Genomic DNA, 24001 nt, shown 5'->3' on the forward strand with positions numbered 1-24001 from the left:
CTGAGTAGGTCCTCTAGTCCGAGACTAGGAATTACAACTTCCCACTCAAATGGGCCCTCTAGCTATACAAGCTAGGAAAATAACAACGATACAAATGAAAGAGAGAAGCTAAGAGTTAACACTCTTAGTTACAAGTTCTCTCACAATGAAAACTAGGCTTAAGAATAGGTTTACAATGATAGAACAAAGCCTCGCATAGAAAAATATAACAATGAAAGCACAGAGAACACTGTAAGCACGAATAAAATGATTTGTAATATTTAGATCATTTCGTTTCCGTCCATTAGACATTTCTTGATCATCCATGACTTGTATTTATAAGCCTCCCAAGAGATTGAAGAGAAATGTAGCCGTTTGTGACCGTTGGGATTGAAAAACTAGCCGTTGGAAGTTTTCTGCAAAACACATAGTCGACAGAAGAAAATGCATAGTTGACTATTTTTACAAATAAAACAAAACATAGTCGACAAACAAAACGCATAGTCGACTATCTTATAACACAAAAATCCATAGTCGACAGATACATATGCACAGTCGACTATTGCAAAAATGTGAAGAAAATTTTGAATTCTAAGAACAAAAATAGTCGACAGATGAAAAGCCATAGTCGACTATCCTTACTTGATAGTCGACAGACTGAAAAATAATCGACAGATGCCTTAAATAGTCGACAGATCGAAACAGCATAGTCGACTATCCTTTTGCATAGTCGACTATCTTTAACAGCATAGTCGACTATTCTTAGGCATAGTCAACAGAATGAAATGCATAGTCGACTATCCCTTAGACAACTTTGAAAACTTAACAAATCCTCATTTTGATTCTTTTAAAAGCAAGTTGAGATTATCACAAGATGTATACTTTTAAATGAACCACACTCAACTATACTCAAAATTTCTCTTAAAGGAATTTATTCCTTGCTTCAAGATTTACATAATAAAAATTTATTTTCTCATTCATATAATCCATATTGTAGAGATTGATTTTCATATAGTCATTATCAAAACCATTTTATTACTAAGAGTAAAATATCAGACTCAAGTCGAACCGTCGCAATACCAAATCTCATGGCATGAAACTCTTAGCGTGGACTCATCGGTTATAGTACATAGTAATGCAGCCTTTCGAATTTACGATAGGTCTTGGAGCTCATCCACCCCCAGTGCGTCGTTTTCCTTCTCTCCGGGACGGTGTCCAACTTCGCTCTCGGAAGCGATCCCGAGTGGGAGACCTCCTATTATCTGACTTGGACTCAACTCTACCCGAACTCATGCCTTCTTGGTCAACGAAATCTTGGAGGTAACCTCGTTTGATAAGCTCCTGAATTTCTTCTTTTAACTGGATGCAGTCCTCTGTAACATGACCATGGTCGCGATGAAAACGACAATATTTCCTTTTACTTCGAGTGTTGGGTGGAGACCTCAACGGTGGAGGACGCCGTAGATAATCCTTATCCTCTAATGCCAGTAAAATCTCTGTTCGACTGGCGTTGAAGGGAGTGTAACTCACCGGGCTTCCCCATGCACCCCCAAAACCCGGGCGATCTGGAGCTCGGGAGGGGCGGTAGTCCGTCTTCTGTTCCACCATCATCTTTTTCTTCTCCTTCTCTCTTTCCTTCTTATCAGGCTGTTCAGCCCTCTTCACCTTCATCACCTCTTCCGCATTGATGTACTTATTAGCCCGTGTAAGGGCTTCTGTGAAAGTACGAGGTGGAGTCTTAGCCAATGACTGAGCAAATGGTCCAGCCCTCAAGCCATTCTGGAGAGCCACCATAGAGATCCGTTGATCAAACTCGTCAATGCTCAACGCCTCCTCATTGAACCTAGCCACGAAATCCCTTAGGGATTCACCCTGGTTCTGCTTGATGTTCACCAGAGCCATGGAAGACTTTCGATGGCGCTTCAAGGGAGCGTAGTGGGCTAAGAAACAGGTCTTCAGCTCTTCCCAGTGGTTGATGGAACGATGGGGAAGGCAGGAGTACTAGGTCCGGGCATGTCCTCCCAAAGTGGCCGAAAATGCCCGGCACCACATCGCGTCCGACCCCGATTGCACCAGCATGTGAGAGGAGAAAAGCTCGACGTGGTCATAGGGATCTGTGTTTCCGTCATAGAGCTTGATGGAGGGGATACGAAACCTTTCCGGTGGAACCTCTGCCATGATGTCCTTACTCAAGGGTTGGTTAGAACCGAGGTGGAGTAGCTCTTTCTTTCCCTTCTTGAGTTCCTGGACTTGCTTCTCTAGGAAACGCAATCGTCTCTCCTGCGAAGTCCCTCTTTCTCGCGAGGGGGCAGAAGTGGATCCTGCCGCCTCAAAGGAGTGGATTTCCTGACCTGTCTGGCGGGATTGACGAGGCTCCCGAGCAGGAGGAGGTGACTGATGTTCCGCTCGCTGAGAGGGCACATGCGAACGATGCTGTTCAGTCTGGTGTAGATAACCAGTCAACAACTCAGTTAGTTGTTGGACCTGGTTTTCCAACCTGGTGAGTCGATCCTCCGGCATGGGATTGGCTGGAAGTGGTGGATTCTCTCCTTGTTGCGGGGCTTCTAGATTGGCTCCGACTTGGCTGCGAGTCACGTCTCTTCAGGGAGCCATGTGGTTACTTATGACAAGGAGCGAAAGTCGTTTGACACTCGCGAAAAGACCGAGGTCCGAGGTGAGGAGTTGAAGTCCGAAGCGCGAGGTAGGGAATGAAGAGGCTAGCGAGTATGGACGTCGGCCCCACGGTGGGCGCCAAATGATGATGGTTTTCGGGACCGACCACTACGTGCCACCTCTGCGACTGGACCTCGGGAATGGAACCTCGGACTTGGGGATGTCGGACCTCGGGTGTAGAACCTGCAAGACAATGGAGGGCCGGGGCTAGGATCCCCCGGGGTGGACTCCGACGCTCAAATCAGTAGAGTAAATGCGAGTAGGAGTAAATGAGAGAGCTGTAGAGTTTGAATATACCTGGCGAGAGTCCTTATTTTTTATAGGCGAACCCGTTTTGGGGTACCCGAGATGAGCGGGCACGACCCCCGAGAATCCCGGTCAAGTTGGAACGGGTCTTGCGGTTCGGCCCGGATTTCTCGGGCTCCGCTCCGGAGTGTTGACTTGCCACGTGTCGGTCTCTCAGGTGATCCGCGTGGCATGTGAGACTATCAGCGCGTAGGGGTATTCTAGTAATTTCAGTTGGTGCCACATCAATGAGTTAATCAAATTGTCAAGTTAGCGGCTATCACATCCGAAAGGAACCCGCTTAACCATTAACCTTTGGAAGTTGCAAAGAGAGACGTTTAAATTTTGTCTAGCCCCTACGAGTTCTAGTCAAAGAGATTTCTCTCTGATCATGCCAACGTAGGGTTCTACTCCTGCAAAAAAATGTGCCTTGGCATCACGTTCAGGTTGCAAGTGGTCCACATAAGACTCACTCGATAGTAGTTATATTTTCTTATTTCATCTCTATTTTTTCATGCCAAATCATCAATTGATGCCACCATTATTGTAGCCCACCCTTCGAGTTGAACATGGAGTTCTCATGAGAGTGTAACAATAACGTTCTTCTGGACAGTGAAGTCTTCCTTGAGATCGAGACACTGAATGTACTGACAACTTAAATATTGCACACTCAATCGAGGCAATCTCTCGAAGAACAACACAAGAGATTTTATCTTGGACAATTATACCCTTTCATTGCCTCGTACAATACCAGCCTACCTCTTAAGGCATTCCTTCTCCCATAAAACTATTCTTTTGAGGGGTTTCTCATTAACCCCATTCCATACTTAACTTGAGACCACCACCTACATCTCCATATGATGTGTCCCAATCACCAACATCGGAGTGAGTATAAAATACTACTTTAAAAAATTCAGGCAAATTTGAAGTGTTCCCAATTCATTCTGCAATTCTAAATCCTAAATCACTGCCAATTAGTCTCCATGTCAAGTTGGACGGCGCTTGGAACACATCGTTATCATTAATACCTTATTTATGTTAGGTTCCATTTGTGGTTAGGGGTGGTTGAACCAGTGCAGCTTTGGATTAGACTTTTGCCCCTTTTTTTTTTTTCGGGGGGGGGGGGGGGGGATAGTCACCTAATCTTTTAAATTCAATTGTGAGGATAATTATCTACAAATTACGTTTATTATTCATATTTTTATTGAATTTACATGTTCAAAACTGTTATTTTGGACACTCAAATTTAATGCTCAGTGTAACCCTCTCCATTGTTTTCTTATATTGTGTTTTATATCCATATAAATATATAAAATATTAATAAAAAACCTTACTTGACTATTGAATTGGGGCGTGCAAAATTTAAATTAATCAAAATAGTCGAATCGAATTAATCGAAATTATAAAATGATGTTGTTTTTTGGCTGCATTATCGTACTAAAGAATAAAAAAAAAATAGAACAGAAATTAGGGAAGAATAACCCTAATCGATTAATTCTTTACAATTAAATCTTTAATCTTCAGTTTATGGCCTTCGATCGAGTCTACCTAAAAAGAGAATCGACTCAACTGAGAAATAATATTTAATGACTGTAATAATAATAATTAAAATATAATAATTAATTTATTTGGAAATATAAAATTCAGGTATGCAGTCAATTACAAAAGTATCAAATTAGGCCCAAAATCCGAGAATTAAATGTCCAAACCAGCTGCCACCAAACGCATTGAGTCGACGTAAGTGAGAGGGCACCAAGCAAACCAGAAATAGTCGACGTGCCAACACCTTATTGTTCCTTTTCTAAAATACTCAGTGAATGCCCCGTAATCCCGCCTCCACGCTGCAACGCGCTCTTCGTGTCCCTCCCGAAACGGCTGCCTCCTCCCACTTGCGTCTTCGCTCCAAATTCCTCTCTCTCTCTCTCTCTCTCTAAAACTCTATCTCTGATTTATTGTTTCTCTTTCTGAATTTATCGATCATGGGGAGGAGGAGGAGCTCGCCGGTGAACAAGATGTTCGCCTGGGTTCGGAGGCAGTCAATGAAGGTGAAGACCTTCTTGGGCTTCACGACCGTGCTCTGCTCGCTACTCGCTCTGAAACTTCTCGTCAGAGATTACGATCACTTCTTCATCGCGTCCGAGGCCATTCACGTCGCCGGGATCGCGGTCTTGATTTACAAGCTTATCACTCAGAAGACCTGCTCTGGTATATAAATACATTTATGTCTGCATATATTACACCTCTAGATACTTTTGATTTCATATCTTATTGCTTGCATTTTTGTTCTCGGCCTATTTTCTTGAGGATATAGAAGGGATTTCGAATTCTAGTTTCCCGTTGTTCTTATGAAGTTAGGAATTTAATTCGTGTGTGATTCTGATGGGGTTTACATCCTTGAGAATTCAAGTAAGAAGCGGGGGGGATTTTACTTATTTGCCTCTATTTCTTGTGGATAAAAATGCTCTGCTGTTTCGGTTAGGTAGGCATCTGCGTGCACTAAAACTAGACTGTCTCCCTTGTAATTCGTTAGTATACTCACAAGCCATTCCTGCAAATCTGCTATGAAATATAAATTGTCAAGAAATCCCTTTCTAAAATTTGCCTTTATTTGAGTCGTTTACACAGCCCTGTGGCTGTTGTCAGTCATAAAAAACAAGATTGCTGTATTGCATATGTCAGAGAGAGAGAGAGAGAGGGGGGGGGGGGGGGGAGAGAAGAAGAAGAAGAAGACGAAGTTAAGCAAAACGTCCACGATTCAATTTGGTTGAATTAGACAGTCCATGATTTATTTTGGTTCGAATTCTTCAATGTGTAAGAACAAACTGTATTGAGAATCCTGAAGTAATGCATTTTGTCTTGAGAATCTTTAATGTATTACTGTCCTGAAGTGTATGTATTATCTCCGTTTCTTATGATGTACGGCCCCAATTGCTCATATGATTGGTTTTCTCTTACTCTATTAGGCCTATCACTCAAGAGTCAGGAGCTTACTGCCATATTCCTGGCTGTAAGATTGTACTGTAGTTTTGTCATGGAAGGTGACATTCACACAGTACTCGACTTTGTCACACTCATCGCTACCATATGGGTTATATACATGATCAGGTTCAAGTTAAAATCAACCTACATTGCAGAGTTAGACAACTTGGCAATATATTATCTGGTAAGCACTTTGTTCATGACTCTTATTCAGATATGACTTCGTAGAAAGCAGAATTTGTCATCAATTCTTAGTTCGATTTTTATGTTTGTTCACATTTCATGTTCTCCCCTCTTCATATTTCTGATACTTCTTTTGTGTTAAGCTTGTGCGTACCTGGTCCTTTTTAGTCTTAATGTGATTTTCCAGGTTCTTGCAGTTTCCATGCCCTGTCTCCATAATAGGCCAGATGCTTTGGTATTATTAAGCTAACCTTTTCAGTGATGTTATCAATGCTCTGTTGTCAGAAACTAGTGGTGTGATTACGCACAACAGTACATTTTCTACTACTATAGTGCTAGTGGTAATTTGTTCTTTATGGAATTACTATTTCCTTCACAGCCACAGAAAATGAAGGCAGTGCAGTAGCCACCCCTATGTCTCTAGTTGCCTCTGTACCAGAAATATCAACATTGTTGAAGCCTTATCTATTCAACGAACTTGTCCACTTAAAATCCATTTTTTATGTTGTTAAAACTTTGGCATTGCTTTTCTACAAGAAATAGTTCTTCATTCATTAATTTCATTTTAGTAAAAGAACTCTCTCTCTGCTGACATACAAGTTTATATATCCTGTTACGTGTATGAGAAACTTCCTACCCCAATTGATATGCTTTAACTCTAGTAAGCACCTGGCTTGAAATAATAGTTTTATTCAATGCCCAACTGGACATTTTCCCTTAGTACATTAGTACATTAAAGAAAGGATATTTACACGGTCGACACAAGGATTTTTAACATTCCTGTTCTATGGATTTGTTTTTACCTTTTTGGATGGTTTGAATTCGGATGTCTTGCTTTATTGTTAATAGCTGATCTCCGGTTCTTCTGCTTGAGGTCTGAATTTCTATGAGGAGAAATGAATGCATGCCGTATTTTTTTTTATCCTCTTGGCAATTATGAAGTTTTGCTAAATAAAATGTTTAGTATCACTGACTGCATTTTCTCCTTCCGTTTGACAGATAATTCCTTCTGCCATTGTTGCTGTACTTATCCACCCATATACCCATCATGCATATATCAGCCGACTCCTCTGGGCATTTTGTGTGTACATGGAATCTGTTTCAGTGCTGCCTCAACTTCGGCTGATGCAGAATGCAAAGGTTTTGCCAAAAAACTTGTAGACCTTCTTCCATGTTGGTGTTTCATATACTCATAATTAGTAAAGTTCATTTTGTTTTGTCATAATGCTTTTTTCAGATGGTTGAACCATTTACCGCCCACTATGTATTTGCGCTGGGTGTTGCAAGGTTCTTAGGCTGTGCTCATTGGATCATTCAGGTTAGTCTATTTATGTTTTATTCTTAGGGCAGGTATCTAGTGTACATTCTATGAAATACTTTACCATTTATTCATACACGTGTTCCGGCCATATAAAAGCTCCTGATCACAGGAAACACACAATGGTTGGCCGTACCCTAAGCAAAAGTTTTGATTATATTTTCATGGTTTTCCCTCAATTAACCATCTCATGATTTGATTTCCTAACTTCTGATTCAAATTTATTGAATGGTCATAGTTGCATATTTTATTGGGACAAGTATCAGTTGATTGACCTGAGTAATGTCAATTGGAGTTTGTCATCCATGATTGAACCCGAACCCGTACCCATAGTTTGGGATGGGTTGAACGGAGAGATGGGACCATGGAGAAAGGGTGGGGGCGGGGACAAGGATGAAAAAGATAAAACAGTAGATAATCCTCTAATCAGTCCTTTTAGTCCCCCCCTGCAAGTAGTTGATTATGCAATATGCAGGTTTATGATAGTGCTGGTAAATACCTGTTCTTGGTCGGGAGCGGGTACTTTTGGCTACCGATGGCTCTGCTTGCAGAAGTTGTTCAAACATTCATCTTGGCAGACTTTTGTTACTACTATATCAAGAGGTGAGCCCTTAGTTCCCAGTGCCATTCATGCCAACTTCAATCCTTGTTTACTCTCCTTGCAATTAATAACCCGTGGACTTATTTTTTTTCTGATATATGCGCAGCTTCATGAACGGCCAACTCCTGATGACCCTGCCTCCTGTTTAGAAGTCTGATTTTGAGTTTGAGAGGCTGCGACAATGTAAATGTTATTTTGTGAAACTGGCTCTTATTATAATTTAGACTGGGCGTTTGGTGCTTTTGAGATAGAGATGGCCTTTCCTTGTGCCCTTTTATGCCATTGCATCCGGTGATCTGCAGCTATGCCTTTTTTTTGTTGTCTCTTCGTGTTCTGAAAATCAACTTAGAGCGTAATTAAACAAAAAAATTGATGCTATCTAAGAGTGTTAATGGGACTCGATGGAAAGATCTCTATGGAAGACAGACTGTGGGATTGTGGAAGGGACTGAAATTGTTCTGAACAGTTTCAACTCTCAATTTCTAATGCTAATGCACACTTCTCAACAAATTGTAAGTAATATATATTTTTTATAATTAAAAGCATACAAATATTAAGCCCCACACTTGTAGTAGGTTAAGTAATAGAGTGAACTGAACCTTGGACTTCCTATGTTTTGGGTTGTTTGTACATAAATTCTTTTTATTTTAGAAATGACTTTATTACTCTCTATGGGTTTGCATTTATCGCTTGTGCACCCTTTCCTTTAATGTCAATGTTAATTAAAATGTAACTAAATCAAATTAACATAAATTTAATTAAAAAAACAAAAAAAATTAAGAAATCCAAGGTTTAACGGTGATGGCTTCACTAACTAGTTTAGTCTATGGAACCTATTGTCGATAAATCATCTGTGGTTGAAAATAAAAAAAAAGAAGAAAAAATGGACAATTCATTATTTTTCATTGAGACAAAATCTTAGCAACCCATCGACATAAGTGATGGATTCTATCATAGGAAGTCATTGATGGTCAAGGAAGACACGAATTTATAGAGAAATAAAATGAAATGTTGAGATCAAGATATTAACAAAGGCAATAAATATATAAGAAAATTGTGGCTAGGGTTTTGCCAAATATGAGAAATAATAGTGATAATTATAAAAAGAGAGATCAGATATCAAAGATGGAGAAGAAGAATAATATGAAGAGGCAAAGATAGTGATAGATGAGATAATGGCAAAATAAGGAAATGACAATCGACTTAGTTGAGAAGATAATTGATACAAATAAAAAAAAGACAAAGACAAATAATGAAAGAGAAATGATAATGAAATTTGAGAGAATAGAGACAATAAGTAATAGATGGTCAGAGATAATATATTTAATGTGAAATAATAAAAGTGATTCAATATCTTGTTTGTGACAATGCATGAGAGTTTATAAACCAAATATGATGTGTTTTGACATAAGACAGTGATGGTTGCGGCAAGAGAAAGAAAGAGACGTAACTTATTATTTAATATTTATTTTTTTAGTTTTTTGTTTTAAAATTTTGATCGATTCAATTTTTTGTTTTTATTTTATTTGATTAACTTAATTATTAATGTTTAAAGTAACCAAATTAATAATGAAAAATGTATCTGAGCAAAAAATTAAACCCACAATACCTTCTGCATTAGGATTTTCGTGTAAATAATCTAAATTATAAGAAATTTAGATGCAATTTAGGCTAACTAATATTAATGTAAGTGACATTTAAAATATGTGACATTCCACTTAGTTTATCTATATCTATACATATATATATGTATGTATAGTATAGTATATTCAAAACTCTATTTTGTTTTTATTTTTTTAAAAAATAAGAATTATAAAAGTATTTATTTAAAAATTAAAATAAATAAATTTTGAGATAGTATCGATGATCTAGTTAATCATGAAATATTTTCAAGTCCATTAAATGTTGAAAAGAAAGGCTTGAGTTTATATGAGTCGACAAATAGAAAAAAAAACAAAATTAAAAGCATTAGGTACATATATATAAAGAGATAAATATTTAAAAAATTATTTAAATATTAAAGATGAAATTAGAGATGAATTATTGAATTAGTTTATAATTTATTTTGTATGTATTAACTATATAAATTTTGACAAATGAAATTTCAATTGCGACCACACTGTTAAGAAAATTATTACTTTAAATAATGGTGTCAATTACTTTATAAATATCATAATATCATATAAACAACGTGAGATATACATAATTTATTTGTTATAATAGCTGATGTATTTTCTTGTGGCTTACTCAATTTTTATTTTTAGTTACTCATATATTTTGCTTTTAATCATTTTATTAATCGGCTCATATATTACACATTTAGGGGTAATTCTGATACAAATATTATATTTTATATGTATTTTTTAAAACCGGGAAAGGCTCAATTTTAGAAAATTTTACAAATATAATTATCATATGTGTAATTTTTCTAAACTTGAGGGGGCCAATAAAAAAAAAACAACTCTATGACGATGCGCCTCCGTTCCGTATAAACCCTCACTCTCGTTTTATTGTTCCCCGACCCCCTTCTCTCTCCTCCACAAGCCTTCCTCCTGCCCTGCGCAAACCCTAGACACAAACCGTCGCGTCAGCGGAGGAGAGAGAATCAATTACAACACCAGCAAAGAGCGTTTCTCGTCCTCACTCTCCTATCTCGAGCGAAGCTCAGGTACGCTTTTCCTTTCAGTGCTAAGAGTTTTTGCACTCGATCTCTGTCTGTCTCTGCAACATGAACATGATTTCTGCGAGGTATCCTTCGAATCCACGTTTTCTGGAAGGCTAGGGTTTTATAATATGCGTGTTCCCTGGATTGCGTGATACTTGCTTTGCAGTTGTACGCTAAGGTTTTGATTTGCTATACCGAGATCGATCGTTAATGGCGGCGGCGGCGGCGGCTGTGACAGCGACAGCGACGGCACAGCAACCGGTCTCTGCTCAAGTTGTATGTCTTTATTGCGACCTTTCCGTTTGGTGTATGTTCTGTTTAATTCAGTTAGTAGTTTCTGATTGAATTCATTTCCGTGGTGGTAGGTTGGGAATGCTTTTGTTCAACAATACTATCACATACAGCATGAATCGCCGGAATTGGTCCATCGGTTTTATCAGGACATCAGTAAGCTTGGTCGTCCCGAGGAGAATGGGACTATGAGCATTACCACCACTATGGAGGTGAGTTCTCCATTTGTATACAAAATTTCTTCTTGAGTTGGTAGCATTTCTGTTTAATTTATCTCCCATTTGATTGCTTAGAAGGCCTAAGATAATATTCAAGTTGTCGGTTTTCTGTTATTTTTGCTTGTTAAACTATGTAAGATAAGAAAGTTAACCTTGATTGTACCGTTGCTTGTATTAAGATAAGCAGACTGTAGGTATTTGTTTTACTAGATGCCAATTTTTGGAAATTCTTGTGATTTTTTTTTATTATAGCTTTACATTCCTTTGTGATAAATTGTCTGGTCGGAATAGCAATGGATCAGGTTTGATTGGGCTCTTTGTCCCAACACCCCTTTTTTGTCCACATCGACGTTGTGCGGACACTTTCCAAGCTTATTGGGTATCTGACTATCTGTTAGCCGACCACTTTATTTAAAGCTTAAAAACAAATTTAAACGTTATTTTTTGTTCTCAACTATATCTCTTTGCAACTATATCGATGTTGCACATTTCGTGCTATTATGGAAAGGGCTTATTTCTTTTAGGCGACATGTCCAATATTTAAATATAAAAAACAAGCTTATATATAATAGCAATCAGAAGCCTTAATTCCACTAGGTTGACAAGATAAATTTAATAGAAAAAAACAAGCTTATATGTGAATGAAATAAATTTAAATGTATTAAAATTATTTGTAGGTTGGGGACTCCATACCCGTTCATGAGTTGGGATTCTTTTTGTCCGTATCCCCTTTGCTGAATTTTTTTTTTTTTTTTGGGTCCAAATTCAATATTTTTGAGGTAGATAGGTACACTTCCAGGCAAGTATCCATTATCATCCCTACTGTAAAGTAGAGGAAATTATGTAATAGTGTTGGAATTATGTTGACATATTTGATAACTGCACACCAATGCCTAATAATTATGGTTGATCTTCAGAAAGAAAATAAAATCAATTATAATTTTTAATGGTTCATTAAATCACTATGAACAAATGGTCAAATGTTATAATTTTTTCCTTATTTTGTAAGTTATTACCCCCAACACGACATGGAATTTAATGATCTTATAGAAGATGTGATGATAGACAAAGGTTATTAAAGTTAGAATTCATATACCCTACCCCAACCCCATCGAGTGGGATTAAAACTTGTGATGACCATGATAATTATCTTTTAACCCAAGAAAGAGGAAAACCTAGCTTCAATACCTCCATTTTTCTTTCTCTTTACACTCAATATTTCTATGTTATGTTAAGCTATTTGGAATTTTCTACACTGGTAATTGGACCGTTTCCAGTTTATAAGAAATCTTTATACTTCATATTTTGTTATCCACCTGATTTCCAACACAATTAAACAAATAATAGTAGTATCTCTTGTAATTATTACCTTTCGATGATCTTAAGGAATTTTAAGTAACTAGGGATTTCTGCAATTCTATGATTTTTTTATTTATTCCCTTTCGATGTTTGGCTGGATGTGAATTGGCAGGCAATCAATGAGAAGATTCTATCACTCAATTACACTGAGCTAACAGCTGAGATTAAATCAGTGGATGCACAAGAATCTTTCAATGGGGGAGTCCATGTCCTTGTAACTGGGTCTTTGGCAGGGAAGGACAATATGATTCGAAATTTCACTCAGACTTTCTTCCTTGCGCCCCAGGAAAAAGGGTTCTTTGTTTTGAACGACATATTACGGTATGTGGATGGAGACGAAAGTCTTGGCAACTTAATGGAATCTCCCCTCACCTCAGAGCAGGGTAATGAATGAGCTTGAATATCCTTACTGAATATCATTTTCTTTTTGGCTTTTGATGGTGAACAAACTTTTTCTTGCGACCTACAGCTCCTCCTGTGCAGCAGGATCATGTTTCTGAGCAAATCATTGGAATTGTAGAGGTTGATGGCGAAGAAGTAGTCAATCCAGCTGAAAATGGAGAAGTGTCTGTCGATGAAGAGGAGGTGCTAGTGGCCGAGGTTGTTGATGAAATACCTGACAATTCACATGTCGTGGTTGAATCTGACTCCAAAATTGAGGAAGTGCCAAAAAAATCTTATGCTTCTATAGTAAGTGTTTATTGGGCTAGTATATGGATGTCATTACCAGGTCTTTTTTGGTCCTGTCTGCTTGCAGATGCATTGAAATGGAACATATTTATGGCTTGGTAATGTTTTCTAGGTAATGGATCTGAAGGAGAGTGGTATGCCATTATCATCCCCTGCACCTACTCCTCGGAGATCTGTAGTTAAGACGCAAGAGCCACAAGTGAACCTTGCTCAGATGTCAGTAACAGCAGCTGAGACATCAGTTCCAAGTTCAGATGTAATTGAAAATGGGAATTATCAAGAGGGCGATGGTATGCTGTCATGATGGTCTTTCATATCTTAGTGTTGGTGCTGCTGGTTTTTGAACATTATTTCACTTCACATATTTTTTATATTTGTAGCCAACCTATTTATTCCATTCATATACTTATATCTCTTTATTTTACAGCTGATGGTTATTCAATTTATATCAAGGGCCTGCCAATGAATGCCACACCTTCCCAACTTGAGGATGAATTCAAGAGGTTTGGACCAATAAAGAATGATGGCATCCAAGTTAGGAGTAACAAAGTTTGTATCAAGTCATGTTCCACGCTAGTCTCTTCTGGTCTTATTATTTCTTAGCTACTTATGGTCTATATAATGCAGCAGCAGGGATTCTGCTTTGGCTTTGTTGAATTTGAGGTGGCAACTGCTGTGCAAAAGGCAATTGAGGTATATACTAGCATATGCTTTGAAGCAATTCATTATGTCTTGATTCTGTTTGTTCATACTCTGTAGGAATAAGATGAATGGCTCATTATATGTTTATTAGTTTGAATTCTGTGGAACTGTGAATGTGACAGTTAATACTCTCATAAATGTTCTGCCACTTTTTGCTAGTATTCAAATTAATGTTTGATATGCTTCTGAGATATGGAATCTTTGCTTCGCGCCTCTGTTAAACATGAGTCCAATTCACTTGATATGAAAAGCAGTGAGTTCCATTTCTACTTGATACTTTTGTGGTAGCCAAAACAAAAAAAGTGGATCGACTCTTCTATTCCTGTTGTTAAGTTTCGTGTGCTGGTTAATGTGGTTCTGTGAAGGTTTTTGGTATTTCCTATGGCCTTTAGACAAGGTGACCCAATTCTCCTATTCTTTTTGTGATTTAGGGATTTTGTGGTCAGTAATAGTTTGAGCTCTGGTTGGGGGAAGCCTGAAGCGAATTTCTGCATTGATGAATACAGTTGAGATTCTGGGTGGTTATGCATTTATGTATATATATGACGATTCACCATTTCTTGAAGCTTTACCTCTCCCCCAGATGAACTATAGCCAAGAGAAACAATGAACTATAATAGAACAGCTTGCCCCACCCATGAGTGAATATTTTACAGTAGCCAAGAGAAACCATTCTTTCATTTCTGTGGATCAATTTTTTATTGTTTTTGTTGATGATACCTTCTTGTTTTGTGGGCAACTGAGTGAGAGTTGATTTTCAAGGGTAATGTCTCACGCTTGAAGGTCAACATAGCTAAAACTAAGATTATTGCGATAGGAAATGTCTAGACATTGAGGACCTAGCTGCCAGTTTCTTTAGCTTGCAATATGAGAAGTCTCCCTTCTACTTATCTATGTTTTATTTGGAGCCCTTTATGTCTTAAGTAGTATGAAATAGGATAATTGAATGTTTGTTGGAAAAGATTAGCTTTCTAGAAATGCCAATCTGTCTCCAAGTGAGGTAGGACCATGCTGTCACAGAAGGCCCCTAAGAACCACTGATCCGAGTAGCTAGAAGTCTTAGTTTGTTTGTTGTTGTTGTTTTTTGCTTGCTTATGTCATTTACCTATTGCTGTAATTTTGTTATTTTTACTGCTGTAACTCCACTATTAATATTAGTAGTAAGCCGGAAGATTCTCCACGTGGAGGGGGGGGGGGACTAGAATAGGACAAAAGGGCGATTATAACTGCATGGAGAAAGGATCTGCTGTGGCAGCCCGCCACCTATCGGTTGCATAAATATTCCTAGGCTTGCTGGGAAGATCATCATTGAATTGAATATCAGAAACGATTCTTCCTTCTATTGCTCGTACCTCTCTCCTTCTCTCACTTTCTTTACACTCACTCTCTCCCTACCTTGCTCTGTTCTATTTTGTTTCGATAGAAACTACCTCCTAATCCATTCCGGGCTAGGAGTGTTCTAAATTCACGGATGAGCTGTGACATTTTGGTATCAGAGCCACCTTTCCTCGGCCGATGATGGCAAAAGGGACCCGCATGAAGGATTTGGAATCCCAATTGTAATAGGCCAGCTCGACCAGAAACGATTGTCAAAATCGGATCGACCAGCTGGAATTAGGAGCTACCCAGAGCCATGAAGCGATCATGGTGTTGGATCGCCGAGTGGAGAGCACCATGGATGGATTGGAGCAGAGGTTGGAAGGGTCCATTGCAAGGGTGCGAGATGAATTGGGTGCTCAAATGCAACAGTTCGTGGTCATGTTTGCTCTCCAGAACCCGGTAAAGTTGTCTCCTAATTTTCTACACAGAGAGCATATGGAACCAATCCTACAGAGGAATAGGACTAATAGGGGATAGGGAACTTCGGAGATTGAGGTGGAGCCAGAGGAGGAGATGGTCGGACTGATGGACATGGGTCACGAAGGCCTTGTAAATCATTAGCACCCAGGGTTTCCAATGCCCCAAATGGAAATTCCCACTTTCGAGGGAGTCAATCCTCGATGGTGGCTGAGGAAATGTGAAAGGATGTTTGAGTGATATGGTGTTCTTGAGTTGAGAGGCAAAGAGTACCATTGGTTGCAACCTATTTCAATGAGGTGGTTGACGCATGGTACCAAGGGAGCATTAGACAGGGGAGGATTTACACTTGGGAGGAATTTTCTAAAAGGTTGTGTGAAGGGTTTGGGGAGAGAAGTATGGTGGACATTATAGAGGAATTCAACAAACTGAGGGAAACCGGTAGTGTAGAGAGCTACCAAAAACGTTTTGAGGAGTTGAGATCTCTCATGATCCAACATAATTCGCACCTATCATAGACCTACTCTGTGTCGAGTTATCTAAGTGGCCTTACTGATGAGCTCAGGCCAATGGTAAAAGTGTTGAGGCCTCAGATGGTGGAGTAAGCCTCAGAGAATGCTAGGTTGCAAGAGTTGGTGGTAAAAGCCCTAATGAGGAAACAAAGACAACAAACGAGGGGAGTGGTAGTAGGGTCTTTTAATGCTGTTGGAAGACACCCCAACCAAGATTTGATAAAAGGAAATAGCGGGGTGAGAGGGGTGGTAGGCCCTAACCCAGCTCCTTTTGGAGAACAACTGAGGGAACAGAGAAGACTAGTGAGATTGTGCTTTTGGTGTGGAGAGAAGTACCATGTGGGACATCAGTGCAAGAGGCAGATACTATTGTTAGAAGGGGATGAGGAATCTGACCAAGAGGTAACAAAAGATGAGGAAAGGGCCAAGGAGGACAATGGACAAATATCAATCCATGCCTTGAAAAGGGTAACCCACAACAAAATCATAAAGGTGGAAGGGCAGATTCAAGGAAGAGGCTTGATGGTCTTAATTGATAGTGGGAGTACCCATAGTTTTCTAGATCAAGGCACGTCTAAGAGGTTGAAATGTCAACTCACAAGCACACAACCCTTGAGTGTGATCGTGGCTAATGGCCAACAAGTGATGAGCACCTCGGCTTGCAACGGGTTTTGCTGGGAGATGTAGGGTGAACAATTTGAAGCTGACCTAATATTGTTACATTTGGGGGGATGCGATGTAGTATTGGGGGTGGATTGGATGAAATGAGTAAGCCTAATTAGCTTCGACTTTAACCGAATGGAGGTGTCATTTGAAAAGGAAGGAAGAAGGATGGTATTGACAGGAGATAAGGAGGCTGGAACATGCAATATGATAACAGGAAGGAGGTTGCAGAAGGTACTGAGGGGAAAATGGAGCCAGCTGGCCAATCTCTTCTCCATTGTAGCAGCTGAGGAGCCTCCCATGAGGGCACGAGAGGGCCTACGTAACTGTCAGCTCAATTGGGAAACTCCCTGACCAGGTAAATCACTTATTGTATTAATGAATTGTTGGCAGAATATGAGAACCTTTGCATGGAACCCAAATCCCTACCTCCTACCAAATCATTTGATCACACCATTCACCTAAAGCCACATACCAAACCCATTAATGTGTGGTCTTATTGATACCCTCCATTTCAAAAGAATGAAATAGAGAAAATGGTTAGGGAAATGCTCCAACAATCCCTTATTAGACCCAGCCAAAGCCTCTTTGCTTCTCTTATCCTATTAGTCAAAAAGAAATATGGATCTTGGCGATTTTGTGTGGATTACCGCCAACTTAATGCCATGACCATCAAAGACAAATTCCATATACCTTTGGTGGAAGACCTCCTAGATAAACTTCACCAAGCCCAAATCTTTTCAAAGCTTGATTTGCGTTCTGGGTACCACCAAATTAGGATGAGGCCGGAAGACATACATAAGATAGCCTTTAGGATCCACCATGGGCACTTTGAATTCTTGGTGATGCCATTTGGGCTCACCAATGCTCCGACCAGCTTTCAATCCTTAATGAACTGAATATTCGAACCCTACATTCGAAAATTTATCCTTGTGTTCTTTGATGACATACTAGTCTACAACCCTTCCCTTAGCCAACACCTAATTCATCTTAAGACCACCTTGGACATCCACAAATCTAACCAACTTTTCATTAAAAAATCTAAGTGTGCATTTGGTTAAGGGCAAGTGGAATATTTGGGGCACATCATATCCAAGGGAGGGGTTAGCATTGATCCAAAGAAGGTGGAGGCTATGGTGTCCTGGCCGAGGCCTAATTCAGTGAGATCTTTGAGAGGATTCCTAGGACTGACTTGGGTACTACTGATAGTTCGTAAGAAACTATGGATTCTTTAGCAAACCACTAACAAAATTATTAAAGAAGGGGAATTTTAGCTAGGGCTTGAGGCTGAAGGGGCCTTTGAGAAGTTAAAGGAAGCCATGAGTGAAGTGCCGATGTTAGGGTTGCTTGACTTTAGTAAGCCTTTTGTCCTAGAGATAGACGCATGTGGGAGTGGTGTAGGAGCGATTCTAGCTCAAGAAGGTAGGCCATTAGCATTCTTAAGCCAAGCTTTGGGCCCAAAACATTTGGGGCTCAGCATATATGAGAATGAGTTTCTCGCGGTGTTGATGACTATAGATAAATGGACACATTACTTGGAAGTGGAAGGGTTTATAATTAAAATGGATCACGAAAGTTTGAAGTTTCTATTACAGCAGAAACTACAAACACAGTTTCAAAGAAAAGGCATGGCCAAATTGATGGGTTTAGACTACTCGATACAATACAAGAAGAGAAAATAAAATGTGGTTGCAGATGCACTTTCAAGGTGTCATGAGGAGGGGAGTGTAGCAGTTGTAACTACAATCATTCTTGAATGGTGCCAGCAGGTGATAGAAAGTTACGAAGGAGATGAAAAAGTGAGGGAATTACTAGAAAGGGTGGTTGTGGGACTTGAAGGGGTCGAAGGGTATACATTGGTGGATGGAATGTTGAGGCATTAGGGCCGGATTGTGATTGGAGATAATGAAGATCTCAAGAGGAAGATCCTATAGTCACTACACGAATCTCCATTGGGGGGACACTCCGAGATCCAAAACACTTACATAGGATCTTTCATTGGTCAAGGCTGAGAGCAGAAGTAAGAAAATTTGTGTTGGACTGTGACATTTGTTGGAGATGCAAAATTGAGAATATGGCCTACCTTGGACTTTTACAACCCCTTCCAATGCCTGAGCAAGCCTGGTCTAGTGTTTCTATGTATTTTGTCGAAGGGCTGCCTAAGTCGGAAGGAAAGGACAATATAATGGTTGTGGTATATCGATTCACCAAATTTGCTCATTTTATAGGAATTGACCCACCCTTATACAGCCCAAGAAGTGGCTAGATTCTTCATGGATCAGGTGGCAGCCCTGCATGGGGTTCCTAAGACAATTATCTTCAATCATGACAAGGTCTTTACAAGCACTCCATGGAAGGAGCTTATGAGGGCATTGGGCACTAAGTTGAATATGTCTTCAGCCTATCATCCCAAAACAGATGGGAATGCTGAGCAGGTGAACCAAGGCTCGAAAAATTATTTAAGATGTATCTGCATCTTGCAGCCAAAGAGCTGGCATAGATGGCTATCCTTAGCCCAGTGATGGTACAGCTCCAACCACCACTCTTCCTTAAAAATGTCTCCCTTTGTGAAGCTCTCTTCGGATACAAGCCTCCTCTATTACTGGCTATTGAAGAACATCCCACTGCAGCCTCAGTTGAAGAATACTTGCAGCAGAGAAGGGTGGTATTGCAACAACTAAAACAAGAATTGGCTATAGCTTGAAATAGAATGAAGCAAGCTGCGGATAAGAAAAGAAGTGATAGAGAATTTAAGGTAGGGGAGAAGGTATACTTGAGATTGAGGAAACCCCACTTGAAGGCTATCACTCAAAGGCCGGTTTCAAAGCTTGCTCTTAGATATTTTGGTCCGTTTCCCATACTAGAGAGGGTGGGAAAGGTGGCTTACCATCTACAGCTCCCGGAGGGGACCCACATCCACCCGATTTTCCATGTTTCCCTACTAAAGGAAATAGCTGGGTTGGAGCAAGTGAACCCAGCAATGCCCACCATTCCGAGGAGAAGGATAAAATGGAGGAACCGGAGGCTATTTTGGATAGAATGGTAGTTCACAACCAAGGGGTTCCACTATTCAAGTGCTGGTGAAGTGGCAGGATGGAGCAACAGGAAGTGATACTTGCAGTACTTGCCTGATTTACTCAAACGATTCCCAAGAGCTACCGGCCTCCTCAGTATTTCTCGAGGACAAGGGAGGGGGAATTGTCACGGAAGGCCCCTAAGAACCACTGATCCGAGTAGCTAGAAGTCTTAGTTTGTTTTTTTTTTTGCTTACTAATGTCATTTACCTATTGCTGTAATTTTGTTCTTTTTACTGCTGTAACTCCATTATTAATATTAGTAGTAAGCTGGCTGGAAGATTCTCCACGTGGAGGGGGGACTAGAATATGACAAAAGGGCAGTTATAACCGCATGGAGGAGGGATCTGCTGCAGTAGCCCTCCACCTATCGGTTGTATTAATATTCCTAGGCTTGCTGGGAAGATTATCATTGAATTGAATATCAGAAACGATTCTTCCTTCTATTGCTCTTACCTCTCTCCTTCTCTCACTTTCTTCACTTTCACTCTCTCCGTACCTTGCTCTGTTCTGTTCTGTTTCAGTAGAAACTACCTCCTAATCCATTCCGGGCTAGGAGCGTTCTAAATTCATGGATGAGCCGTGACATATGCTTATAATAGGTCCTTGCCTAGCCTCTGTGCATATATATTCTGGCCTCCTAGTTTGCTATTAATGGGTTGGAGAAAATTCTTGAAAGACTTTATTTGGCTTAAGGCTAGATGACGAGTTCAAATGCCTCATTATTAGCTGGGGTAAAGTCTGGCACCCTCTTGGTAAACGGGAGTGGAGTCAAGGAAAATGGTTGCTTTTGATGAGAGGTGGCAAGTATGGGTGTATGAGAGGTGATTGGCCCCCAAGAAGATCAAGTTCTATCACGCTTCTTGGGAGAGGAGTGGGATGGGCAGAGTAACATACTGAACTATCGCTGGTTTTTCTTATACATTTGTGACTTTGTCCTCCTATGTTGTCTGCAGCTACTGCTGGCAACACCAAACATCAAATGCTATGATATCCTCATGTCCATATTTGATACATCATCAACTTTTGGTATCCTGCACTCTTTTTTGTTTGCTTGTTTGTTTTTGTTGATTGTATTGCTCAGTCTTTGTCACTGGAATTAGCATTTCCAATATCCTGTTCTCTCTAATGTTTCAGCGCCAGATCTCCCTGCCATTGCATTCATGAACTTGCTACTTTATACTGCATGTACACCTCACTGCCGATGACGCCTTTGCACTTGGGGTAGAAGTAATGCAATTCCTATTCCATTTGTTTCCACTTTCAAACATTTTGAATTGGATGGGTCCGCATTGTCCTAAACAGAATCTAGTACAATATGGAATATTATTATTTCCATTATATCCCATTTATATTCTTCATCTGCATCAGCTATTTTGACGTGCATGTATTAGGGAGGAACCCTGATCTGTGCATTTGTATTTCAACTTTGATCACTGGTTACTTAAGTGTGCCTATGTAAATTTAGGCCCTCAACCTATCTTATTGTATATTTGAATAATTTTTATCATTTAGTGGGTTTATGTTTCATATGAAAAATTAATTTTGCAGAATAACTGGATATACTGTGAATGCTTATTCCTGAGGTTCAAATTTGTATTAAACTCTTAAGGTTGGGTGTGGTCTGGTTGGGACTTCCTGACCCTTGTCTGATTTTCTATTAGCCACATCATCTATCTGCTTGACCATGGTGGTTAATTATTTGGATTTTGAATGTGTGATGCTATTATTACAGAATATTATCAACATAATGTTGTTTAAGTTATTGCTTTCTAATTCAGTTGATTTGTACCAGTTTTTGGTGTGAACTATGTTTATTCATCCTTTGTGGTGTCTAATATATTCCTATTATCTTTCAGGCCTCACCAGTTACAATTGGCGGACGCCAAGCATTTGTTGAGGAGAAGAGGTCTACCAACTCTCGAGGCAAGTTAGGTTTTATGATTATATTTTCTTACAGTAGCATTTCTTAATAATGTGCTTCTAACCATTGCCTTTAGTTGATGAAATGTGTGATAATAGGGCAATGGTTAAGGTACAATCAATAAATGCACTTGTTTTAGACAAGGTGCATTTATTGCAACATGTTTTCAAACTCAAAACAATTATATTATTTGATAAAAAATTTCAAAATACAAAGTATTTATCACCAACCAATAGGAGTGTTTGAGGGCTAAAAATGTTCTTTATTTGAAAACAAGGTGCATTTATCGCAGCTTAGCATTAACCTAATAGATTATAACTTAACACTGATAATTAAGGTTGCTGCTGTGTAACTAGAAGGGCACTGGTGTGAGTTGTGGATACAATCTTTTTGCAAATCGGAAATGCTTCTTGGACATGGAGTTTGTACACTCCAGGTTACATTCAGCTTCAATGTATTTTACATCCATTGTATAAACACTTTGGTAGCCTTTGGTTCAATGAATGTACAATGCATTGAAGCTGAGTGTACAAACTTGATGTCCAAATAGCATTGAAGCAGGATGCCTTTTTACTGATAATTAACTTTCAAAGTTCATAAACAATGTTAAATTTTCCTCTAATTTACAAGATTTAAATAGTGGAGTTTAACTAAGTCATCTACAGTGGACATGGCGCTGTACAGTGGGACAGTTGTTTTATCATGTCCCATGAATTATGACCAATGGGCACACCATGGAGCATGTCAAGCATATCTTTTATATGCCTAAGAAGTATACTCATGCCCATCATGGGTGATGCTTCGGCCGGTAACATGGAAAAGAAGTTATTTGAATTCATTATGTCCTTTTGCATGAGATGAGACTATAATGGGTCCCATTTTCTTCACCTCTCAATGGCAAAGGAGGTTAGTATTTGCAACTAGGTTGCTTCTCACTGATACACAAGTGCTGCCATGTCTGGAAATTTGTGCACTGTTATATATGTTCTATTGCCTATTTGGGGAGGGCATATGAGAAGGTTTGCTGGTGGCAGGATGTGCTGGTTGGATTTTACATTGGGTGTATCCTGGGCCTACTACTACTTTCTTCTGTATGACCACTGGTGGTTTTATCTTTTTGCAGTGAATAACAGGGGGCGCTTCCCAACTGGAAGGGGATCTGGATACAGAAACGAGGGGGTCAGGGGGCGTGGAAACTATGGGGGTGGTAGAGGTTATACGCGGGGCGACTTCAACACCAGGAACGAGTTTGGTAATAGGGGCGGCAATCGCGGAGGATATCTGAACCGGGGAGCAGATGGATATCAGAGGGCGGATAACATGGGAAGTGCCGGTGGGCGGGCAACGCGTGGTGGTGGTGGTGGTGGTGGTTTGGCTATCAATGGAGCCAAAGCTGTGGCACCACGGGTATCTGCTAGTGCTTGAGGAACACCATAGGTTAGGAGGAGGGTGACTAGTGACTGATTGAAACGGGGTTTGGTTTTTGAGGAAACAGATTTGTCTTATTGAGTTTTTTGAGTTGAAAATGTCTGCCCCATAAATTTTTGCCCAATTTTCTATTCTTGGCTAGGGTTATATAAAGGGTTTGATAGTTTAATGAGTTGAAGTAATTTTTTTGCTTGTGAAGTGTTTTGGCGTTTCGTAAATTCATTCTTTCTCGAGTATCGTCGTTTTTCGTGATCCTGATGCATGATGCAATACTTTGCACGGGTAGCATATTAGCTCCTACTCCTAGTAGGTCTTTGCTCTAAAAACCATTACATACCAGAATTGAATCTTATGATGTGTTTTGCGGACAGTTAAGAAATCTGATGCCTAACGGGTGATGGTTTCCCGTTTGAGAATGATCTTAATAATTGGATGAGAAAAAAACCTCCTCTGCGTATTTTTTTATTTTATTGTAAGCGTGTTTGATTATATTTAATTAAAAATATATATATTTTTAAGAGACGTAAAAAATAAAAATTATCCCCTCTTAGAATTAATTTTTCATAAAAAAATATGTTAAAATATGTAACATTTTAATATTTAATTTTATAAAAAATAATAATTTTTATAAAATTTTCGTACTTTCCAAAAGTCTACTTT

The 24001-nt window shown here is 39.4% G+C and overlaps 2 protein-coding genes across 3 annotated transcripts; both read left to right on the top strand.

Moving 5' to 3' along the window:
- The first annotated feature begins 4730 nt into the window (after window positions 1-4730).
- On the top strand, window positions 4731-8267 carry LOC127813963 (uncharacterized). The gene is made up of 6 exons (XM_052355120.1): window positions 4731-5142; window positions 5901-6100; window positions 7099-7239; window positions 7337-7417; window positions 7893-8020; window positions 8125-8267. Exons 1-6 carry the CDS (start codon window positions 4917-4919, stop codon window positions 8165-8167), a joined length of 819 nt encoding a protein of 272 aa, XP_052211080.1. The 5' UTR covers window positions 4731-4916; the 3' UTR covers window positions 8168-8267.
- Window positions 8268-10518: 2251 nt separating this feature from the next.
- LOC127786997 (nuclear transport factor 2-like) lies at window positions 10519-23539 on the top strand. 2 transcript variants are annotated; one of them, XM_052314820.1, is made up of 10 exons: window positions 10519-10686; window positions 10850-10959; window positions 11049-11186; window positions 12664-12934; window positions 13021-13241; window positions 13354-13531; window positions 13669-13790; window positions 13869-13934; window positions 21849-21915; window positions 23037-23539. In XM_052314820.1, exons 2-10 carry the CDS (start codon window positions 10894-10896, stop codon window positions 23336-23338), a joined length of 1431 nt encoding a protein of 476 aa, XP_052170780.1. In that variant the 5' UTR covers window positions 10519-10686; window positions 10850-10893; the 3' UTR covers window positions 23339-23539. The 2 variants fall into 2 exon arrangements, with proteins under 2 accessions (XP_052170780.1, XP_052170781.1); XM_052314821.1 differs by having other exon boundaries at window positions 13872-13934.
- The last annotated feature ends 462 nt before the right edge of the window (window positions 23540-24001 follow it).

This window comes from Diospyros lotus, chromosome 12 (assembly GCF_014633365.1).
Source record: "Diospyros lotus cultivar Yz01 chromosome 12, ASM1463336v1, whole genome shotgun sequence".
Classification (NCBI taxonomy): Eukaryota; Viridiplantae; Streptophyta; class Magnoliopsida; order Ericales; family Ebenaceae; genus Diospyros; species Diospyros lotus.